The sequence below is a fragment of the Macaca thibetana genome, chromosome 7 (genome assembly GCF_024542745.1).
Source record: "Macaca thibetana thibetana isolate TM-01 chromosome 7, ASM2454274v1, whole genome shotgun sequence".
Lineage (NCBI taxonomy): Eukaryota > Metazoa > Chordata > Mammalia > Primates > Cercopithecidae > Macaca > Macaca thibetana.
Genome location: NC_065584.1, coordinates 33,112,882 through 33,129,995, shown reverse-complemented (window position 1 = coordinate 33,129,995; position 17,114 = coordinate 33,112,882). Strand labels below are relative to the sequence as shown.

Sequence of the window (17,114 nt, the reverse complement as noted above, 5' to 3'; positions counted from 1 at the left end):
TTCTCTCATCCAGAAGGTTCCCAGGGATTAGATGGATTCAGGGTCCCTCCAAGGCTCAATCTGTGGTCCCTGGGGTCATCCTAAGTCAGCATCAGGGTTTCCTGAGCCTCCTCTAGGATCATCCTGGTTTCACTGCCTGTGGCCCTCAGCCTCCTCACCCCTCCATGCACCAGGCCCCACCTGTACCTCCCTATGCTGCCCCAGGCCCTGGCCCAGTGTCCCCCTCAGTGGCTAGAGGCTAGAAGAGGGATGCAGAGGGACACGTTCTCTGTAAACCTCTGAGTCGCCATGGATAATGCATCTCCCAGGCCTCACCTCCAGCCCCCCGCGGGCGGCAGTGCCCCTCCTGGGCATCGTACTCCTCCAGGTCACTGGCGCAGAGGCACAGGAAGGAGCCCTCCACATTCTCACAGAGTGCGGCCCCACACACCGCCAGCATAAGCTCACACTCGTTCACGTCTGCCAGGTGTGAGAACAGGCTCATGGGCAGAAAAGAGGCAGCCCGTGCCCCTTGCCCCCGACTCCGGCCCACTGTCCCCAAAAGAAGCAGGCTAGGCCTTGGGGAAGAAGCAAGAGTGAGTATAGATCTGCGGGGAGGAGGAACTGATGGACAGAGGGCATGGGAAGGAAGAGAGGAGTGGCAGCAAACGGTCACAGAAGTGCGCAAAGAGGAAGGGTTACCCCTCAGTGCACATTCTCCAAACCTCCTGCCTCCTGAGGCCCTGAGGCTTGAGGACACCTGCTGTCCTGCTGGCAGAGTGCGGCTGTGCTTCCCCTTACCCGCCCGGCCCACATGCCCCTGGGCGGGGAGTTGAAGTCTCTCTCTTCTTTGAAGCCTCCCTTGCCCATGCTCTGAGGACCCATGATGGAGCCACGTGACCAGGACCAGTTCAGGAGGAGTACCCCAGGGCCTTCCCTTCCCTGGCCCAGACCGTGGGTAGCCCACAGGCTCCTCACCCACACAGTCCCAGCCTGAGGGAGAGATCTCGAAACCCTGGTCACAGAGGCAGCGGAAGGAGCCGTCAGTGTTGTCACAGAAGCCATGGCTGCCACACATGGTGTCGTTGGTGCACTCGTCTATGTCTGCGGGACAGTTGGAACCACGGTAGAGGGTGTGTGCGTGTGCGTGTGCGTGTGCACTCTCTCACACACACGCACACTCTCTCGTTCTCTGCTGAAAATACTTATTCGGCTTATTGGCACCAAGACCTGTGAAAAGCAGCCTCTCAACCCTGTTAGGGATAAGAAAACCCTAACATTCACAGTCCTGTGGCATTTTTCGTAAGCTCTGCTGGATGGAAAACATACAAACTACAATCAGCTGCAAAAAATCGTGTCCTCAGGAGAAAATCATGTCTCGCTCAATATATGAAAAATAGGTTTTCTCAGCCCTCTCTCTTCTCTCTCCTCCCTCCCTACTCACCAATGCAGTCTCCGTTCGGGGCCATGTGGAAGCCAGGCTGGCAGCCCAGAACACAGCGGTAGGAGCCAGGGCTGTTTTCACACTTCCAGGCGCCACACACCGGGTCTCCGTAGTCCTCACACTCGTCGATATCTGTCCCCAGAGCCATGCCATGAGAGAGGACAGAGATGGCCAGGTCATTGCTCTGGTCCCACAGGGTCAAGCCCCACAACCTCCAGGGTTCTTGATCTTTTCCAAATGACTGTTCTTATCCCAACCCCAGCACATCAAGGTCAGGACAATTTCCCCTGCCCCTGCAGGGCTGAGCATCTGGGAAGAGAACCGTATGCTACTTAGGAAGCAGTGAGCTCCTAGCCTTCTGTGACACTCCCTTTCCTCTGCCACCCCATCTGTCTCCGATCCCTACCAGCACAGCACTGTACTTCTCTTTACACGAAGCCTTCAGCATAGTGTATTACAGAGAGCTGTTTTCATATCTGTCTCCCTTGCTCAATTTCAAGATCGTCCTTAACTGTCTATTTGTCCTAGCAAAAGACATTGAGCATAGCAGGTGTTTAATGTCTATTGAATCAATTTGGCCTTTAAAACTAGATTGTGTGCCGGCACGAAGATGCTGGTTGTCTTCATTTTGTCATCCTTGGACAGCCCCTGAGCCCTGAGTCTCAATACATGCACTATTTGTTGGACACTGCATCTGTGGAAAGTGCTCTGCTCCACGGGAGCTGAGGACCAGGCAGGGTAGAGCTGGGCAGACATGGGCAGAGCCCTGTCCCCTCCCCCCAGAGCCCTTACCCACACACTCTCCACTCTCCGGGGAGGGCTGGAAGCCAGTCTCACACAGACAGTTGAAGGAGCCCTCGGTGTTGACACAGTGCCCTCCCAGACACGGGTCTGTGGCGGCACACTCGTCCACATCTACAGTAGAGATGGCTGTCAGCAGACCCAGCCATGGGTCCCTTCCCTGTTAGGGTCCTGTGTACCTTCCTCTGGGCCCTGAGGAGCCCATAGGAGAGGCAGGGAGTGGCTTATGTAGGAAAGGGCTGGAAGCCAGAGGCCAGGCTGTGGGAGGTGGGCGCCGGGGTGGGGGTGGGGGGTGAGGAGGGGCTCCTGGAACTGAAGCTCTGTAAAGGGGAGAAGTGACACTCGGAGTTTGGAGTTGCCTGCTGTCAACGTCGTGAGGAGGCCCTGGTGAGAGACTGAGTCCCTCCCTCGCTGAGCACCAGGCTCCCTCACATCACTCCTCGCTCCCATCTTCTCCTCCCTGGGCAGGGCCGTGAGCACTTGCTTTCCGTACTGGTATTAAAAGGGACACTACTCTAGTCTTAGCCTCTAGCGCCCATGCTCCTGGCCGGTAGAGGTAGCTGTGCTGGCTTCTCACCCAGGCAGCTGGTACCCCCCTCTGCGCTGACGAAGCCGGGTGCGCACAGACAGAAGAAAGACCCGTGGCTGTTGAGGCACTCGCCGTGGGGTGCGCAGTGCTCCTCCCCCATGCATTCGTTCACATCTGCAGGGAAAAGATGGGGAGTGGGTGTCTGCTGGGGATGTGCCTGCCTCCCTACACACTCATGCCCCCCAACCCCAGTAGGGTGACCTGGGTCACTCACCCTCACACAGGGTGCCATTGGCCAGCTGGAAGCCCTGGGGACAGAGGCACTGGTAGGAGCCTGCGGTGTTCTTGCATTCCCCTCCCAGGCAGCTGCCCTGGGGGTCTTCACACTCATCCACATCTGCAGGGCCACACAGGGGAGGAAGACAGCCGATGGCAGCACCTCCCAAGGACAGGAGCCAAGGGGGAGGTTTCCAGAGGACCTGTCACCTGCCTGCAGAGCTGGACCCACAGGGGCACCATCCCCTCGTGAGGCAGCACAGCTGGGAGAAGCTCATGAGCGACTCTTTGGGAGCAGGATGATGGCAGCTCCTCCAGCCCCAGCAGCCCCCCACCTGCTGGGCTTCACCATGGCCCTGACAGAGGGGCATCCCATTTGTGTCCTCTCCCACATGGAGGTTCATACCTTCACAGGAGTCACCCAGGGGGCTGGGCCGGTAGCCCCCATCACAGTCCTTGCAGGAGAAGGAGCCAGCCGTGTTGGTGCAGACTCCTGAGGGGCAGACTCCCGGGAAGGCACACTCATCTAGGTCTGCAGACAGACAGTGCTCACCCAGGGACCTAGGAGGGCTCCCACTCCCCGGGCAATGCAGGAACCTCACCGTGGCCTCCCTTTCTGAGCCCCTGGAACACTCCCGGGACAGCCCTGCCCTCAGCTTCTCTCTTATCTCTGTGACTGGATTTTCCTCCTGTCCTCACTCTGAACTTGGGGATTATGATAATATAAGCTCTTGTTGGGGCCAAGTCCATGTATGGGGTCCTCTAGCCTAGCCTGGAGCCCCTCGACATCAGCCCCAAACTGGGGACAAATGAAGTGTTCTTCGGGAGGTAAGACTGCCTATATTCTGTCCCCTTCCACCACTGCCTCCCCAGGGTTACCTTCACAGGTAGTGCCGTCTTCATTCACCCAGTACCCACTCTCGCAGGCAGAGCAGGTGAAGGAGCCCTCTGTGTTGAGGCAGAGGCCTGTGGGGCATGAGGCCCGGTTGGCACACTCGTCCACATCTGAAACAGGGCATTGCATTCTGTGTGGGACTCTGCAGGACAGACAGGCCAGGACAGCCAGAGACTGGTGGGTAGGCAGGGGTGGGGGAAGGACAGGTCTGGGCAGGGATGTGTTAGGTCAGTGTGGATAGGGATGCAAGGCGAGGGGTGGATTCAGGGCGCCAAGCGTGGTGTGCAAAGGGGAGGGAGCCACAAGCTGGATTGGCCTGTGGAGAAGGGGTACTTCAGCATCTCTGTACCTTGGCAGCCCTTCTCATCTGAGGTGACCTCATAGCCCTGCTCACAAGAGCATCTGAAGGAGCCTTCTAGGTTGGTGCACTTTCCATGGGCACAGACCCCGGGGGTCAGACACTCATTCACATCTGTGGGAGAGAGGTCCTAGATGGTGGGCTGGCCTCCTCCCCGTGCTGCAGCCCCCGCTGGCAAGCTCCAAGCATCTCAGTTATGAGGCCGGGAAACCAGCCTTCAGAGGGGCCGCAGGCCACCCGGGGGAGGCCATGAGGCCATGTTCCCTCCTCCCACCTAGGCAGGGCAGGGCGTCCTATCCCCCGGGCTCACTTCAGCCCTATCTAGTAACTCAGAGCACTCTGCATGTACCCACGCAGGGGGCCAGGTCCCCCAGCCCTGGGACTGGTTTGGCTCATCTGAGGATACTTGGAAGGATGTGTCCAAGACCCTTGACTCCCCTCACTGTGTGTGCCAGGAACCCTACATGACCTCCTACCTGCCAACCCAACAACCCACGATCCCAACCCAACAAGCAGCTTCAGAGGGTGGGCGGGCAGTGTGGAGAGAGGCCAGTCATGCCGAGGTGGCTGAGTGGCAGCCTCAAGGGCCTGGGAAACGTCTGCCCTCTCCAGAGCCTCAAAGCGTCTATTCAACACTCCGTCCCTCCCAGCATTCTGAACCCGAGCCTTTCTTCCTGAGGGGGCTGCAGGAAAAGAGCACACGCCTCCTACTGCAGACCTGCTGCCCTTCTGAGGGAGGAGCACCCCGTTGTGCGGTGGGCGGGCTGTTTAGACGCTGCTTTAGAGGTGCAGAAGAGCAGGAGACCCCTCCTCCCTGGGAACTGCAGAGGGGCCTGGCCCCATTCTAAGACCCTTAGGCTCCTCGCTCCACCACAGCATCCAGCTACAGAAGCTGCTGGGACTTTGGGCAGTCACTCCAGAATGAATATGGCCAATGAGCAGAAAAGGGCCCCACCCTAGCTGATTCAGAGGGCAGAGCCCTGGTGACTTGTGCCCAGCGTCATCTGGGAACCCAGCTAGATCATGGAGGACAACAGCCTCCAAGCCACCTCCCTCTGCCCACCTCTTTCCCTCTCTGTGTGTGGGCTCAACCAGAGGTCCCAAGGCCGAATGGCCTGCTCAGTGCCTTGGCCAGCAGCCCTCACCTACACAGCTCCCACTCTGGCCCCGGTAGCCCTCCTCACAGGCCAGACAAGTGTAGGAGCCGGGGGAATTGACGCATCTCCCATCAGGGCAGGTACCGGGGTGACGGCATTCGTTGATATCTGCAAAACAGCAGCCCCTCCCTTGGTCATCCCTGGGAACATAGCACATGGGTAGGTCTGTGACACAGCAAATCCTTGTCCCTGCCCTTGGTCGGGGAGAGGGATGGACAGACAAAAACTAGGAAAGAATGACAGCTGCCCTGTGTTCCCAACTCCACCTCTCACCCACTGTCCGGGACAAAAGAGGGAGATGGAATAACTTAAAAATTAGAAAGGGAGACTCCCTGGGTGGGTGCAGTAGGCTGTGGTTACCACCAGCTGTGGGAGGGTCAGAGGATCCACTGTTTGGGATGGGCTTTCATCTATCCCCTGGCGAATTCCTAATCCTTTAGAAGCAGTGACCATTACTGGGACGTGCTTGGCACAGCAGCTCACTGGATTGCCAGAGGCTCCAGAATAGATCATCAGAGGGGCAGCGAAGGCAACTTGGGCTTCCTTGCACCAGGAAACGAGGACCATGGAGGAAGCCCCAATCTTAGATATGGCCAAGACCAGCCCTGAGGCTGAGTGCAGACTGCAGGGTAGAGCTGGCAAAGCTTCTCTGCTGCAGAGTTGTCAGACATTTCTTCCAGCCAGGAATCACGTAGGGATCCTGGCACCCACTCTGGTGAGATCCAGGAAAGTCAGCCAGAAGGGGTAAGCCTGGACACCAACTGGACACCCAGGGGATGAGGGGACCCAGGAAGGGAGAGTGGCAACAGGAAGGGGAGGGAACTAGTTCTCCCCGGAGCCGTGGAGAGGGCTCTTCCCCATGTAACCTGGCATATCATGGGCTTCATCATCAAGGCACCCAGGGGACCTGGACTGAGTGAGGGAGGTCCTGTCACAGGGTCTGAACTCTGAGTCAGCACTGCCGGAGGACATTATGCCCCTCTGGCCCGGTATCAAGGCTCTGGCTCACTCTTCACAACAGGTCCATTGGCCAAGAAAAGAGGAGGGGTTCTTCTTCCTGAATGGGTAATTGTCATTACCCATGACATCTCCTAGAGGAAGTACACCAGCTTATGCAGATTTAGAGGTCCTACTGCCCGAGAGGAAGACCTACTCAGCACCCATGGAGGAAGTGTGGGAGGCAGGCCTAGGGTCCGAAAACAGGCTTTCTGCAGAGGGACTAAAGCCAGCAGCTGTCACTGCAGGAGAGGACATGGACCCTAAAGGGGAGGGTGAAAGTGAGTACTCGCCGAGGTTGTTTGGTTTCCAGAAGTCAGGACACATCAAAGCCCTCTGTCCCAGAGGACTGGGACCCTCTCAAGCCTAAAGTTTCTGCCTGAGGGTCCAGAAGACAGGGACATCGCCACAGGACAGGTAGTTTTTCAGGTGGGTCTCTGCATTGAGAGTCCCACAATTCCCATATAATCTTGGGGACACTGAGATAAGGCTCATCTCTGGCAAGAGGGCAGCCACAAGTAGGTGCCCCAGCCCCTATTTGAGTTGTGGTGATATCATCTTAACTATTCTAAGGGCTTCTGTAAAGACAGAGATGGAGAAAATAAAGGATCTAAGATGAGTAACTTTGGCCACCCAAGAGACAGAGGCCAGTGCCATGACCTGTTGGCCTTGGCCGAGGTACTTGAAGGAGGATGGACAAAGCCACTGAGAATAAGCAGCAATCCCTGTTTCAGGGATGCTGGATGACCTCTTCCAGGATGAAGAGAACGAGATTGAGGCAAAGCTCCTCCTAAATCCATGCCAGGAAAAATGAAGTCTTCAGACCTTTCCTGCAGGGATCAGGCAACGTGGGAAGGAGACAAGGTTTGCCAGGAACAAAGGGCTCTGAAGTCTGTCCTGCCCCAAACATGCTGGGCACATCTCTTGGAGGTGGTGTGTGTAGTGTCTTAATGCTGGGCATTTAGGATGCATGTGGCATTCCAGCTCTCCACTTTCTGCACCATGGTAAGCTGGTGCCTCCTAGTCCCTTGTGGTTGGGTGGGGCCATGAGACTAGTGAGGGCCAATGAACTGTGAGTGGGTATGATATGGATATTTTATGGACCAAACCATTTAATTTGTGCAACGCTCCAGAGTGCTCTTTTATTCTTCCACAGAGACTGGCTATTCCTTTAGCCTACATCTCCAATGAGGAAACACGGGGCAGAGCCTCCAGCTGACCCTAATGGACATGTGGCACTGATGAGATAGAAGCTTGGCTGCTGCTGGGTGTGGTGGCTCATGCCTGTAATCCCAGCACTTTGGCAGGCCAAGATGGGCGGATCACCTGAGCTCAGGCGTTCAAGACCAGCCTGGCCAAAATGGTGAAACCCCATCTCTACTAAAAATACAAAAATTAGCCGGGTATGGTGGTGGGCACCTGTAGTCCCAGCTACTCAGGAGGCTGAGGCAGGAGAATCGCTTAAACCCAGTTGGGGAGGAGGTTGCAATGAGCCAAGAGACTCTGTCTCAAAACAAACAAAGAAACAAACAAACAAACTTGGCTGCTATGTCAATAAGATAGGTGCTGTTTGTTAATGCAGCATAACCTTGTCTATCTTGGCAGGCCGCTGCTGGTTCCCTTCCTCAGACCAGAGCCCCAGCCAGTGATGATCACATGTGAACGGGAAGGGGAGGGCAGAAGATGAAAGCAGCCCCTCAGACTCCACCTGAGCCAGGGAAGGGCTCTCCTGGATGGAAGTGAATATAACTGAACCATTAGCCAAGCCAATTCAAAGGAGCCAAAGGAAGACTCTGAATGAAGCAGCTTCTATCACCAGCTACCCTGAGGCTATCCCACCAGCATCTTGGTGCCTGGACTGGAACCAGTCACTGGATGCAGAAATATTCCAGTTTTTCTGCCTGGCCTAGGGTGTGAATGTTAATCTGAGATTATGGTGTGTTTTGGAGGGTTTTAATACTCTGTCTTTGAAGCCTGGAGCCATCTGTTTTCTTCCTGTGTTCCCAGCCCAAGGCCGACACAGCTGGTGCTCAACAAACGTTTGCTGACCAAAGAGTGGGAGAGTACGCCTCAGACCTCACCCTTCGTCTTTTTGGTATAAGGCTGCTGAAGAGACCCCAAAGGGCCCATGGAAACAATCACTCCAGAGACCAGCTTGCCAAGCTGCTGTCGGTTTGCTGGGAGAATCCTGGAGCTTCTCTAACCACAGATCAGCCTTTGGATGAGGAAATGTACAGACATTCACCTCTGCTGCTTGTGAGAGCATGGGGTGGGGGTGGGGAAGGCACTCAGGCAGGGGCCAGAAGCTCAGGTGACCTTGGTTATGGCTGGGCGACATGAAAGGCCCTGGCGGTCTGCAGGGAAGTCTATCCCCTGTCCGTGGGAACCTGGAGTCCCGGTACGACGGAAATGCCATTGAGACTGCTGGACGGGCCTCTGTCCAGACCACTCAGCCTTTCACCAGAGACTTTCAGTTTCAGTGGAGAGAGTGGTTTCTGAGTTGGAGGAAGAAGAAAGAGGGAGAGGAAATTGACTGGGCTCCCAGGGTGATGGACCGGGTTTGTGGTTACCGATGGAAACCTGGAGAAGTGTGCGAGCTACATCATTCTTTCTTTCAACAGACTCAGAGTGTCTGCCCTGGGCCAGGAACTCTGCCTGACCTCCCAGATGAGGTGTGTGTCTAGAACCTTTCCTTGGGAAGGGAAGGAGAGGGCTGGGGTATGGGGGAGCCTGGACATGAAAAAGAACTACCCTCTGACGGTAACGTTTCCCCTACTTACTCAGGGTCTGTATGTGCCAGACAGTGCCTAGCACTTTGTATACATTAGCTTATCCAGCGCTCACAAACATCTCTGAGATGGGCATTACAGTTCCATTTCCAGACATGCGTCAAAAGCCAAACCCAAGCCTGTCTGCACCAGAGCCTGTGCCCTTAACACAGACTGGTTAATATAAATCTGATTTTGTTTGTTTGTTTGTTTTTTTGAGACAGAGTCTCACTCTATTGCCCAGGTTGGAGTGCAGTGGTGCGATCTCGGCTCACTGCAACCTCCACATCCTGGGTTCAAGTGATTCTCCTGCCTCAGCCTCCCAAGTAGGTAGGATTACAGGCATGTGCCATCACGCCTGGCTAATTTTTGTATTTTTAGTAGAGACGGGGTTTCACCATGTTGGCCAGGCTGGTCTTGAACTCCTGACCTCCGGTGACCCACCTGCCTCGGCCTCCCAAAGTGCTGGGATTAATTACAGGTGTGAGCCACCACACCCAGCCTAAACCTGATGTTTTTAATGTTCTGGTATTCTCTTGGTTCATTTCCTCTCATTTTACTTTTCTTTTTGATAAAGTCTAATGTCAAATTCACAGCGTCATTGTGATGCTTAAATGAGGTAATCTATCGAGGACCTAACCCAGCCACCTGGGACACAGGAGGCACCTGTCAGTGGTGGGTGCCATCACTTTCTGTTCTCCTGAAGATGCCAGGCTGTCTTATCTCCATCGTGCTAAGGAGGACAAGGCAGGTGGGTTCTGGCTTTGGTCATGGGTAGGCCTGAGTTTTAAAGCGGGAAGACCAAGAAGGAGTCATTGGGAGGTGACACACTGGGGCTGAAGGCAGAGCTGTCTGTCCTACACCTGCTGCCACCTCTCTCCTTTGCTTCTCTGGACTTTGCTTCCATGGTAGTGGCATTGGGAAGGGAGGCTGCCCTTTCACAAAGTACACAAGCTCTTACTCTGACTTCCAGGCCCTTCTGAAAGCAGGCAAGTCCCAACCAGGGAAACCTAGAGGCTGGGAGGAGTCTCAGCCTAAGCTTGGACCCAGGGCCGTGTTCTTCTTGGACTGTGCCTGGATGGATTTACCCTCATTTCTTCCTGTCCCAGCCAGTCTCGAGAGCATATACCCTGGGCGTCCTACAAGCCTGTGACACCCCAGCCTGACAGGGACGTGGTGGCAGCAGAGCTGCCAGGGGTCTTCAGAGCTGGCGTGAGATAGGCGCGGGTCTGTGAGGAGTCCAGTTAGCAGTGTCACAGCACCTTTTGGCTGGGTCTGGGAAAGAGAAGGATCTGGGGTCCCTTCCTCCCTCCCTCCTTTCCTCCCTTTCTTCCTTCCTTCCTCCCTTTAGCATTTGTTGGGTACTTATCAGGTGTCCATGCATGGGCCATCTAAAGATATGGCCCAGCCCTCAGGAGCTCACAATCTAACAAGCTTAACAAGAAGGCTGATACTCCCAGACACACCGACTCTTCCTCTGCCCCATGAGGAGAGCACATTTTTCAAGGCAAGAGGGCAGAGGTTACAGAGATGTTCCTAAGGTGTCATGTGGATAAAGCTGTTCATGCTCCCCTGCTGCAGCTGGCAGACAGGATGCCAGAATAGCACTGAGGGGATGGAAGGGCTCAGAAATTCCCATACGTGTCTCTGTCCATAGGCGTGGGCTCAGCATCAAGGGGCCGGGGCAGGGACAAGCTAGAAGGCGCATTGGTGGTGGGCAGTGTTTGGGGAGGGAGAGGTGGGTAGTGGGGTGGCAGGGCGCCTCCCTCCTTCCCGTCCTTACCTTGGCAGTGTCCTTTTCTGACCATGATGTAGCCCTGATCACACTCGCAGTGGTATGAGCCCTCGGTGTTGGTGCACTGCCCCCCGCTGCACACCCCTGGCTGCTCACACTCATTGATATCTGTGAACACACAGAAAAGCCCTGAGTCACAGCCAGCCCTGGAGGATGGTGGAGGGGGCGGGGTCCTGGAGCATTCCTTCTAGAGGCCAAGGACAAAGGATGCCATGCTGAGGCCTGGGCAGGGAAGGCATGCTTGCTGCAGCCACAATTGGCTGGAGGGGCTCCTGGGCCCAGTCTGAAATTAACTAGCTCAGGCCCCTGATAACCCTGAGTTCCTTTCTCTCAGGGGAGGCTACTCTGGGGACCCATGGGGATCCTTACAGCTGTTTCCTCACCCTCATGCAAGGGCTGGTCTGGAGGTGGGGTAGCAGTCCATATGGTATACCTTCGGAGGCCAAAAGGACTCCCACCCTGCTCCTGGCCCCACTATATCCCCTTTGGGTATGCTCCTGGAGTCTGTCCTTCCTTCCTTCATCGATTGATTGATTGATTGAGACAGAGTTTCGCTCTTGTTGCCCAGGCTGGAGTGCAATGGCGCAATCTTGACTCTCTGCAACCTCTGGCTCACTGCAACCTCCACCTCACTGGTTCAAGCTATTCTCCTGCCTCAGCCTCCTGAGTAGCTGGGATTACAAGTGCCTGCCACCACACTCAGCTAATTTTTTGTATTTTTAGTAGAGATGAGGTTTCACTATGTTGACCAGGCTGGTCTTGAACTCCTGACCTCAAGTGATCCACCCTCCTCAGCATCCCAAAGTGCTGGGATTATAGGCATGAACCACTGTGCCTGGACTCCTAGAGTCCTTCCTAAGGACCTTCTTAAAGGTTAGGAACCAAGCAGCCAGTGAGGGATTGCATTTTAGGTAACCATGGATCTGTAGGGTGTGGTTTCTGTCATTTTTCCAAAGTATGTTGGTGTCCCACCATGGCTCTAAAGCCCAACCCAGCTTACACCCCTCCCCTGCTTATACTCCTACCAGAGACCCCTGCTACCTCTAGTTCTGCTTGCAGCCTGGCTCACAAGGCCTTTGCCACCTGGCCCAGCTCTGCTGTATTTGCTAATTCACACAAGTCCCTTGGTATAGCCTCAGCTATTGCGGATTTCAGTGGTCCAACCTCCAAGCCTTTGTTCACACAAATGCTTCCACCTGGAGTCTCTTTCCTCACGATGGCCAGCAAATCCCTGCCCCCATTTCAAGGACTGGTTTAAAGCATCACCTCTTGGTCCTTTGGGTTCCCATCCCCTGTCCCCACAGTCAAATTAATCAAGGCCTCACCTTCCCACTCTCCCCCTTAAACTGGGACTGACACAAACACTTTACAGAGTCCTTGTGCAGATTAAATACAATAATCCAGGTGAAGGGTTAAGCACTGCGCCCGCCTGGCATAAGGTAAGCACTGCAGAAATGTTAGCTATTATTATCCTAATGTTAAACCCCATAAAATCCCAGCTCCTCAGCCTGGCATGTGAGATCTTGCATGACCGGCCCCAGCCTGCTTCTCATCTGTTTCCTGCTGCCCACACCTCTCCTACCCTTGCCTAACCTCAGGACCTGTTCCTGAGCCTCTGCCCGCACTGTCCCCTTGCCTGGAACAGCTTCCTACACACCAGCGTGACTGCCTCCCAGTCATCTCCAACCCAGCGTCCCCTGAGGGCCCAGCTCTCAGTGTACCTGTTCATTTACTTGCTTCTTCCCTAATGGGAACATGCCTTACTATCTCAGCATCTCCAGTGCCCAGCACAGAACCCCAGTAAGTGCTTACTGAAGGAATCGAATAATAATCATTTGTTCAAGGACAGGGTCTTCATTTGAGCAATACTTCATAAAACTCCAGTGCACAGCAAAGTCTCCGCCAGAAGGTGGGAAATGCACACTCCTAGGTCCACAGCCAGAGATTCTGATCCTACTCTACTGGTGGGCCCAGGAACTAACGTTGTTATAACTCTTCAGGCAATTCTGGAATAAGTGGTGTTCACTGTGAGAAGCCGTAATCCCAATGAAAGAGAGAAGGGAACTTATAGACAGAGTCATGTGTGGGAACCATTATCCCCTGAGGCCAGGACGACCGTCTGATACATGGTGCTGGAAAACTCCCTCGCTCCATGGAGAAAAATGGAGACGTGAATAGAGAAAGACCAGGTTCTTAACAGCCATACAAAGATGGACTCCAGATGAATCAAAGCATACCATAAAAGGGAGAACTAGAACTCAATTAAGGTACAGGAGAATATCTTTGTGACTTCAGGATATGGAAGGATTTCTTAAACAAAGCCCCCAAAACACACACAAATAAGGCAAAATGGTGAATTTCAGTACATCAAAATTAAAGATTTCTGTTCCAAGAAATGCGGATAAGCTTAAAGGATAGAGGACAAAACGGGAGCGTTGCAATTTCTAAACCCAGCCAAGAATCTAGAATATATAATGGACTCCTAAAGAGCCCCAGGAAGAAGCAGCAACCACTATTGGAAAACTGAGCAAAAATGGGAGCCAGCAGTTTACAGATGAGGAAACCCACAGGCTAATGTATGAAGAGAGCCTTACATGTTTTGGTAAACATTTACTTAGATATTTAATATGTAAACAATTTATCTTATTGATAATATAAATTATAATGACATATTAATTATATACATTATTTAAATAATCCATAAATCAGTATAAGTATCAAATCATTGAAGTAATGAGATATTACTTTATGAGACTGGGAAACTTCAGAAGGTGGGTGTTATTCTGGACAAGGCCTCTTCCAGTGGCAGCCAAGCCCCACTGGGAGAAGCACTTAGAGCCAGCCTTGAGCCCCAACTCCTGTCTCCCAGCTGTTGGGGCTGGCAGAGACATCTGGGACATCTGGGCTGGCACGTAGCAGAAACCCGTGTCTGCACCGGTCCTGGTGACACCATTCCCTGCAGCAGCTGCTGCTTATCCCAGGCCAGCTCCCCAGGCTGGGTCTGCAAAGAGCAGTGCCTCTGGCCCACAACACCCACCTAGACCACTGGAGCCCAGAGAAGCCCCCTTCCCTTAGCCTCTCTCCTGACTCCCCCAGCCTGTTCTGAGCCCTGCCCCTTGAGTCAGCTCCCCGGAAGGCAGCTGACCCAGTCACCACCGTTCTGCTCACAGACTTCTACTGGCAGCCCCTGCCTGTGAGACAGTGTCCAAATGCTTCAGCCTGGCACTCAAGACATTTCCCACACTGGCCTCTTCCTCCAGGTAGCCCTGCTCCAGTCACACTGCATTCATCATTATTCCCAGAGCATGCCAGGCAATGTTCACTATTTAAGTCTCTGCAAAGACGCTTCCCTCTACCTGGAGTACTCTCTGCTCCCTCCATTCCTATTCATGCTCCATGGTGGTGTCCAACACCCTGTGTGTAAGGGGAGTGTGTCTTTGGAAGCAAACCATGCTTCGGAGCTAGAGTGATTTGATTCTGTTTCTAGCTCTGTCACCACTAGGTATGAGGCCCCTGGGTATTTCAATTCACCTCTGAGCCTCAGTTTGCTAACCTATTAAATGGGGCAAAGGATTTCCACAACATGGATTTGGGATGATGAGCTTCATATAACAAAATGCGTGGGACAGTGCCAGCATATAGTAAGTGCTCATTAAATGGTAGCTATTCTTGGTCAGGTGCGGTGGCTCACACCTGTAATCCCAGCACTTTGGGAGGCCGAGGCAGGTGGCTCACAAGGTCAGGAGTTCGAGACCAGCTTGGCCAATATGGTAAAACCCCATCTCTACTAAAAATACAAAAATTAGCCTGGTGTGGTGGCGGGCACCCATAGTCCCAGCTACTCAGGAGGCTGAGGCAGGAGAATGGCATGAACCCAGGAGGCAGAGGTTACAGTGAGCCAACATTGTGCCGCTGCACTCCAGCCTGGGCGACAGAGCAAGACTCTGTCATAAATAAATAAGTAAGTAAGTTAGTTAGTAAGTAACTAAGTAAATAGATGGTAGTTATTTTTATCTGCTCCAGCTCCAGCACCCAAATAATCTCATACAGAACTTGCTTCCTCATCTGAACCCTACAGTGTCACCATTCACACCTCACTCATCTCAGCATCGTCAGAGCTTGGCACACTGCCTGGCACATCGGTGGTGCCAACGCATGAGAGCGCAGTGAACACCGCCCGTGATTCTCCCGCTCCTCCGTTAAGTTAGGAGGTCTGCCCCTTCTACTTCCCTTCCCTCCATAATCAAGTGATTGGACCTGGATGGCTTTGGTTTCTGTAGACTGGACCCTTGGAGGATTAGAACCCGAGGGGATCCTGGCAGCAGGAGGATACACAGCTTCCCTGGCCTCCTTGGGGGTCTGGCCAGAACCAGCCATGTGAGCCCCAAGCACAGGCAGGGCCCCTCTTGAGGTGAAGGATTTACAACTGGATTATGAATCTTAAGGTGTTGCTTAGAAAGTGCTCCTTATATTATTTGTGAACTTAATCATAAAAATGTATGTGGAAAAAAATGTATGTGGGGTGTTTTGCATCATTAAAGGGTTTGAGTTGGAAGCGTATTTATCAAGGGTCCCCTGGCAGTGGGCCACATCTTCCCAGGGAAGTTCAAAGCCCTACAAGTGTCTCCAAGCTGCTGGGAACCCGTGCTCCTCGTTCAAAGGCACACTACTCCCTGGTCTGCCAATAGTCCCAGCCTGGTGTCCTCATGGGTCTCCCTCCTTCCCTAAAATGAAACCAGCTCCTTGTCACTCGGAGTTTGGGGGCCTGGTATATAGTCCTCATCTCCAGCCATGTCTCCTGACCCTGTGACACTCTTGGTTCCACCCACAATTCCTTAGGGCCTTTGCAGAGATTGCTGGCTTTTGGATTTCTACCCCTCCTTGCCACCGGCATAGGGTCAGCCTCCTCCCAGATCCAGGCCAGAGTTTTGGTCTCTCCTCCCTCAGCTGCTCACTCCCCTTTCTGCAGCACGGTGTATGGGGGTGTGAACCCCTGGTTCCTCTTCCACCCCCTTGAGACTGTGGGGCCTGGCCAAGGGCAAGGGTGGACTTGGCTTACCTTGACACTCCTGTGTGGCCTCCGAGGTGGCCAGCGTGTAGCCAGGGTAGCAGAAGCAGGAGTAGGACCCCACACGGTTGATGCAGCGCCCTTTTCCCCTGCAGGGGTCCCTCAGACACTCATTGTCATCTGACCAGAAGGAGGCAGGGAGGGAGGTCAGGGAGGCCAGCAGTGCTGTTCTTTGGGCAACTACCAGCAACCTGCCCACACTGGGGGCTGGGCAGGGGGGATGGTGCTCTGTGGCAAGGAAGGGGTGAGGGAGTGGAGGAGGCTGCGAAGATGAAAATCTCTAAGGCTGGAAGCCATAAAGTCAGCCCAGCGGGCCCACTCAGGCACCAAAAGCCTGGGGTGACTGCCAGCCCCTCCTCTCTGCCACTCGACTCCTTCCCCCAGTAGCCTCATCATTCCTTTCTCCTTTGAAACCACAGTGGATATTTCTCCCTTATTTGAAAATACTGGGGGGAGGAGGAATGAGGTCCACACTTGGTGATTTATCTTAGCCTCAGACCTCCCCCCAGGGATGACCCTGCTGGAGACATTTGCAACTGGGGCAGACCTTGGTCCACCTCCAGGCAACAAAATGGTCAGTTTGATGGGTGGGCTGATCTCAGAGCAGAGGGCTGCCAGGCACAGGTCAAGATGCATGCAGTGGGCTGGCTTCCATGCTCCTGGAGTCCTGGAGACTCATCGGATGGGACTCACCGAGACTAGTCTTCCCCTGAGGGTTAAAGTTAGCTTTGTCCACAGGGACTGCGCTCCTCCTAAACTCATCAACCACCCAGCACTGCTTGGACCTTCTGCTTCTTCCTGGACTCTCAACTCGGCCTCCTAGCCCCTGCTCCCATCTACCCCAGCCGCCAAGTAAGCCCAGGGCACCCAAGTGAATACCCGTGCAGTAGGCCTGGCTGGGGTGCAGCTGGTAGCCGGGGCTACAGACACATCTGTATCCATCTGGGAGGTTCACACAGGTTCCAGGGCCACAGATGTTGGTGGCTCCAGCAGCACATCTATCAATGCCTGTGGGAGCCAGAGCAAAGCAGAGGTTATGGCAGGGTGG

General features: G+C 54.1%; 1 protein-coding gene across 1 annotated transcript in view; it reads right to left on the bottom strand.

Moving 5' to 3' along the window:
* The window catches only part of LTBP2 (latent transforming growth factor beta binding protein 2), a 114,555-nt gene that overhangs the window by 6,488 nt on the left and 90,953 nt on the right, over positions 1-17,114 (bottom strand). The window contains exons 16-28 of the mRNA XM_050798074.1: positions 16,946-17,074; positions 16,058-16,186; positions 10,987-11,106; positions 5,428-5,547; positions 4,274-4,396; positions 3,909-4,034; positions 3,436-3,561; positions 3,028-3,150; positions 2,802-2,927; positions 2,216-2,338; positions 1,424-1,555; positions 958-1,083; positions 316-459 (exon numbers count right to left, since the gene is read on the bottom strand). Coding sequence (XP_050654031.1) covers positions 316-459; positions 958-1,083; positions 1,424-1,555; positions 2,216-2,338; positions 2,802-2,927; positions 3,028-3,150; positions 3,436-3,561; positions 3,909-4,034; positions 4,274-4,396; positions 5,428-5,547; positions 10,987-11,106; positions 16,058-16,186; positions 16,946-17,074 — 1,647 coding nt within the window. The remainder of the gene's footprint in view (positions 1-315; positions 460-957; positions 1,084-1,423; positions 1,556-2,215; positions 2,339-2,801; positions 2,928-3,027; positions 3,151-3,435; positions 3,562-3,908; positions 4,035-4,273; positions 4,397-5,427; positions 5,548-10,986; positions 11,107-16,057; positions 16,187-16,945; positions 17,075-17,114) is intronic.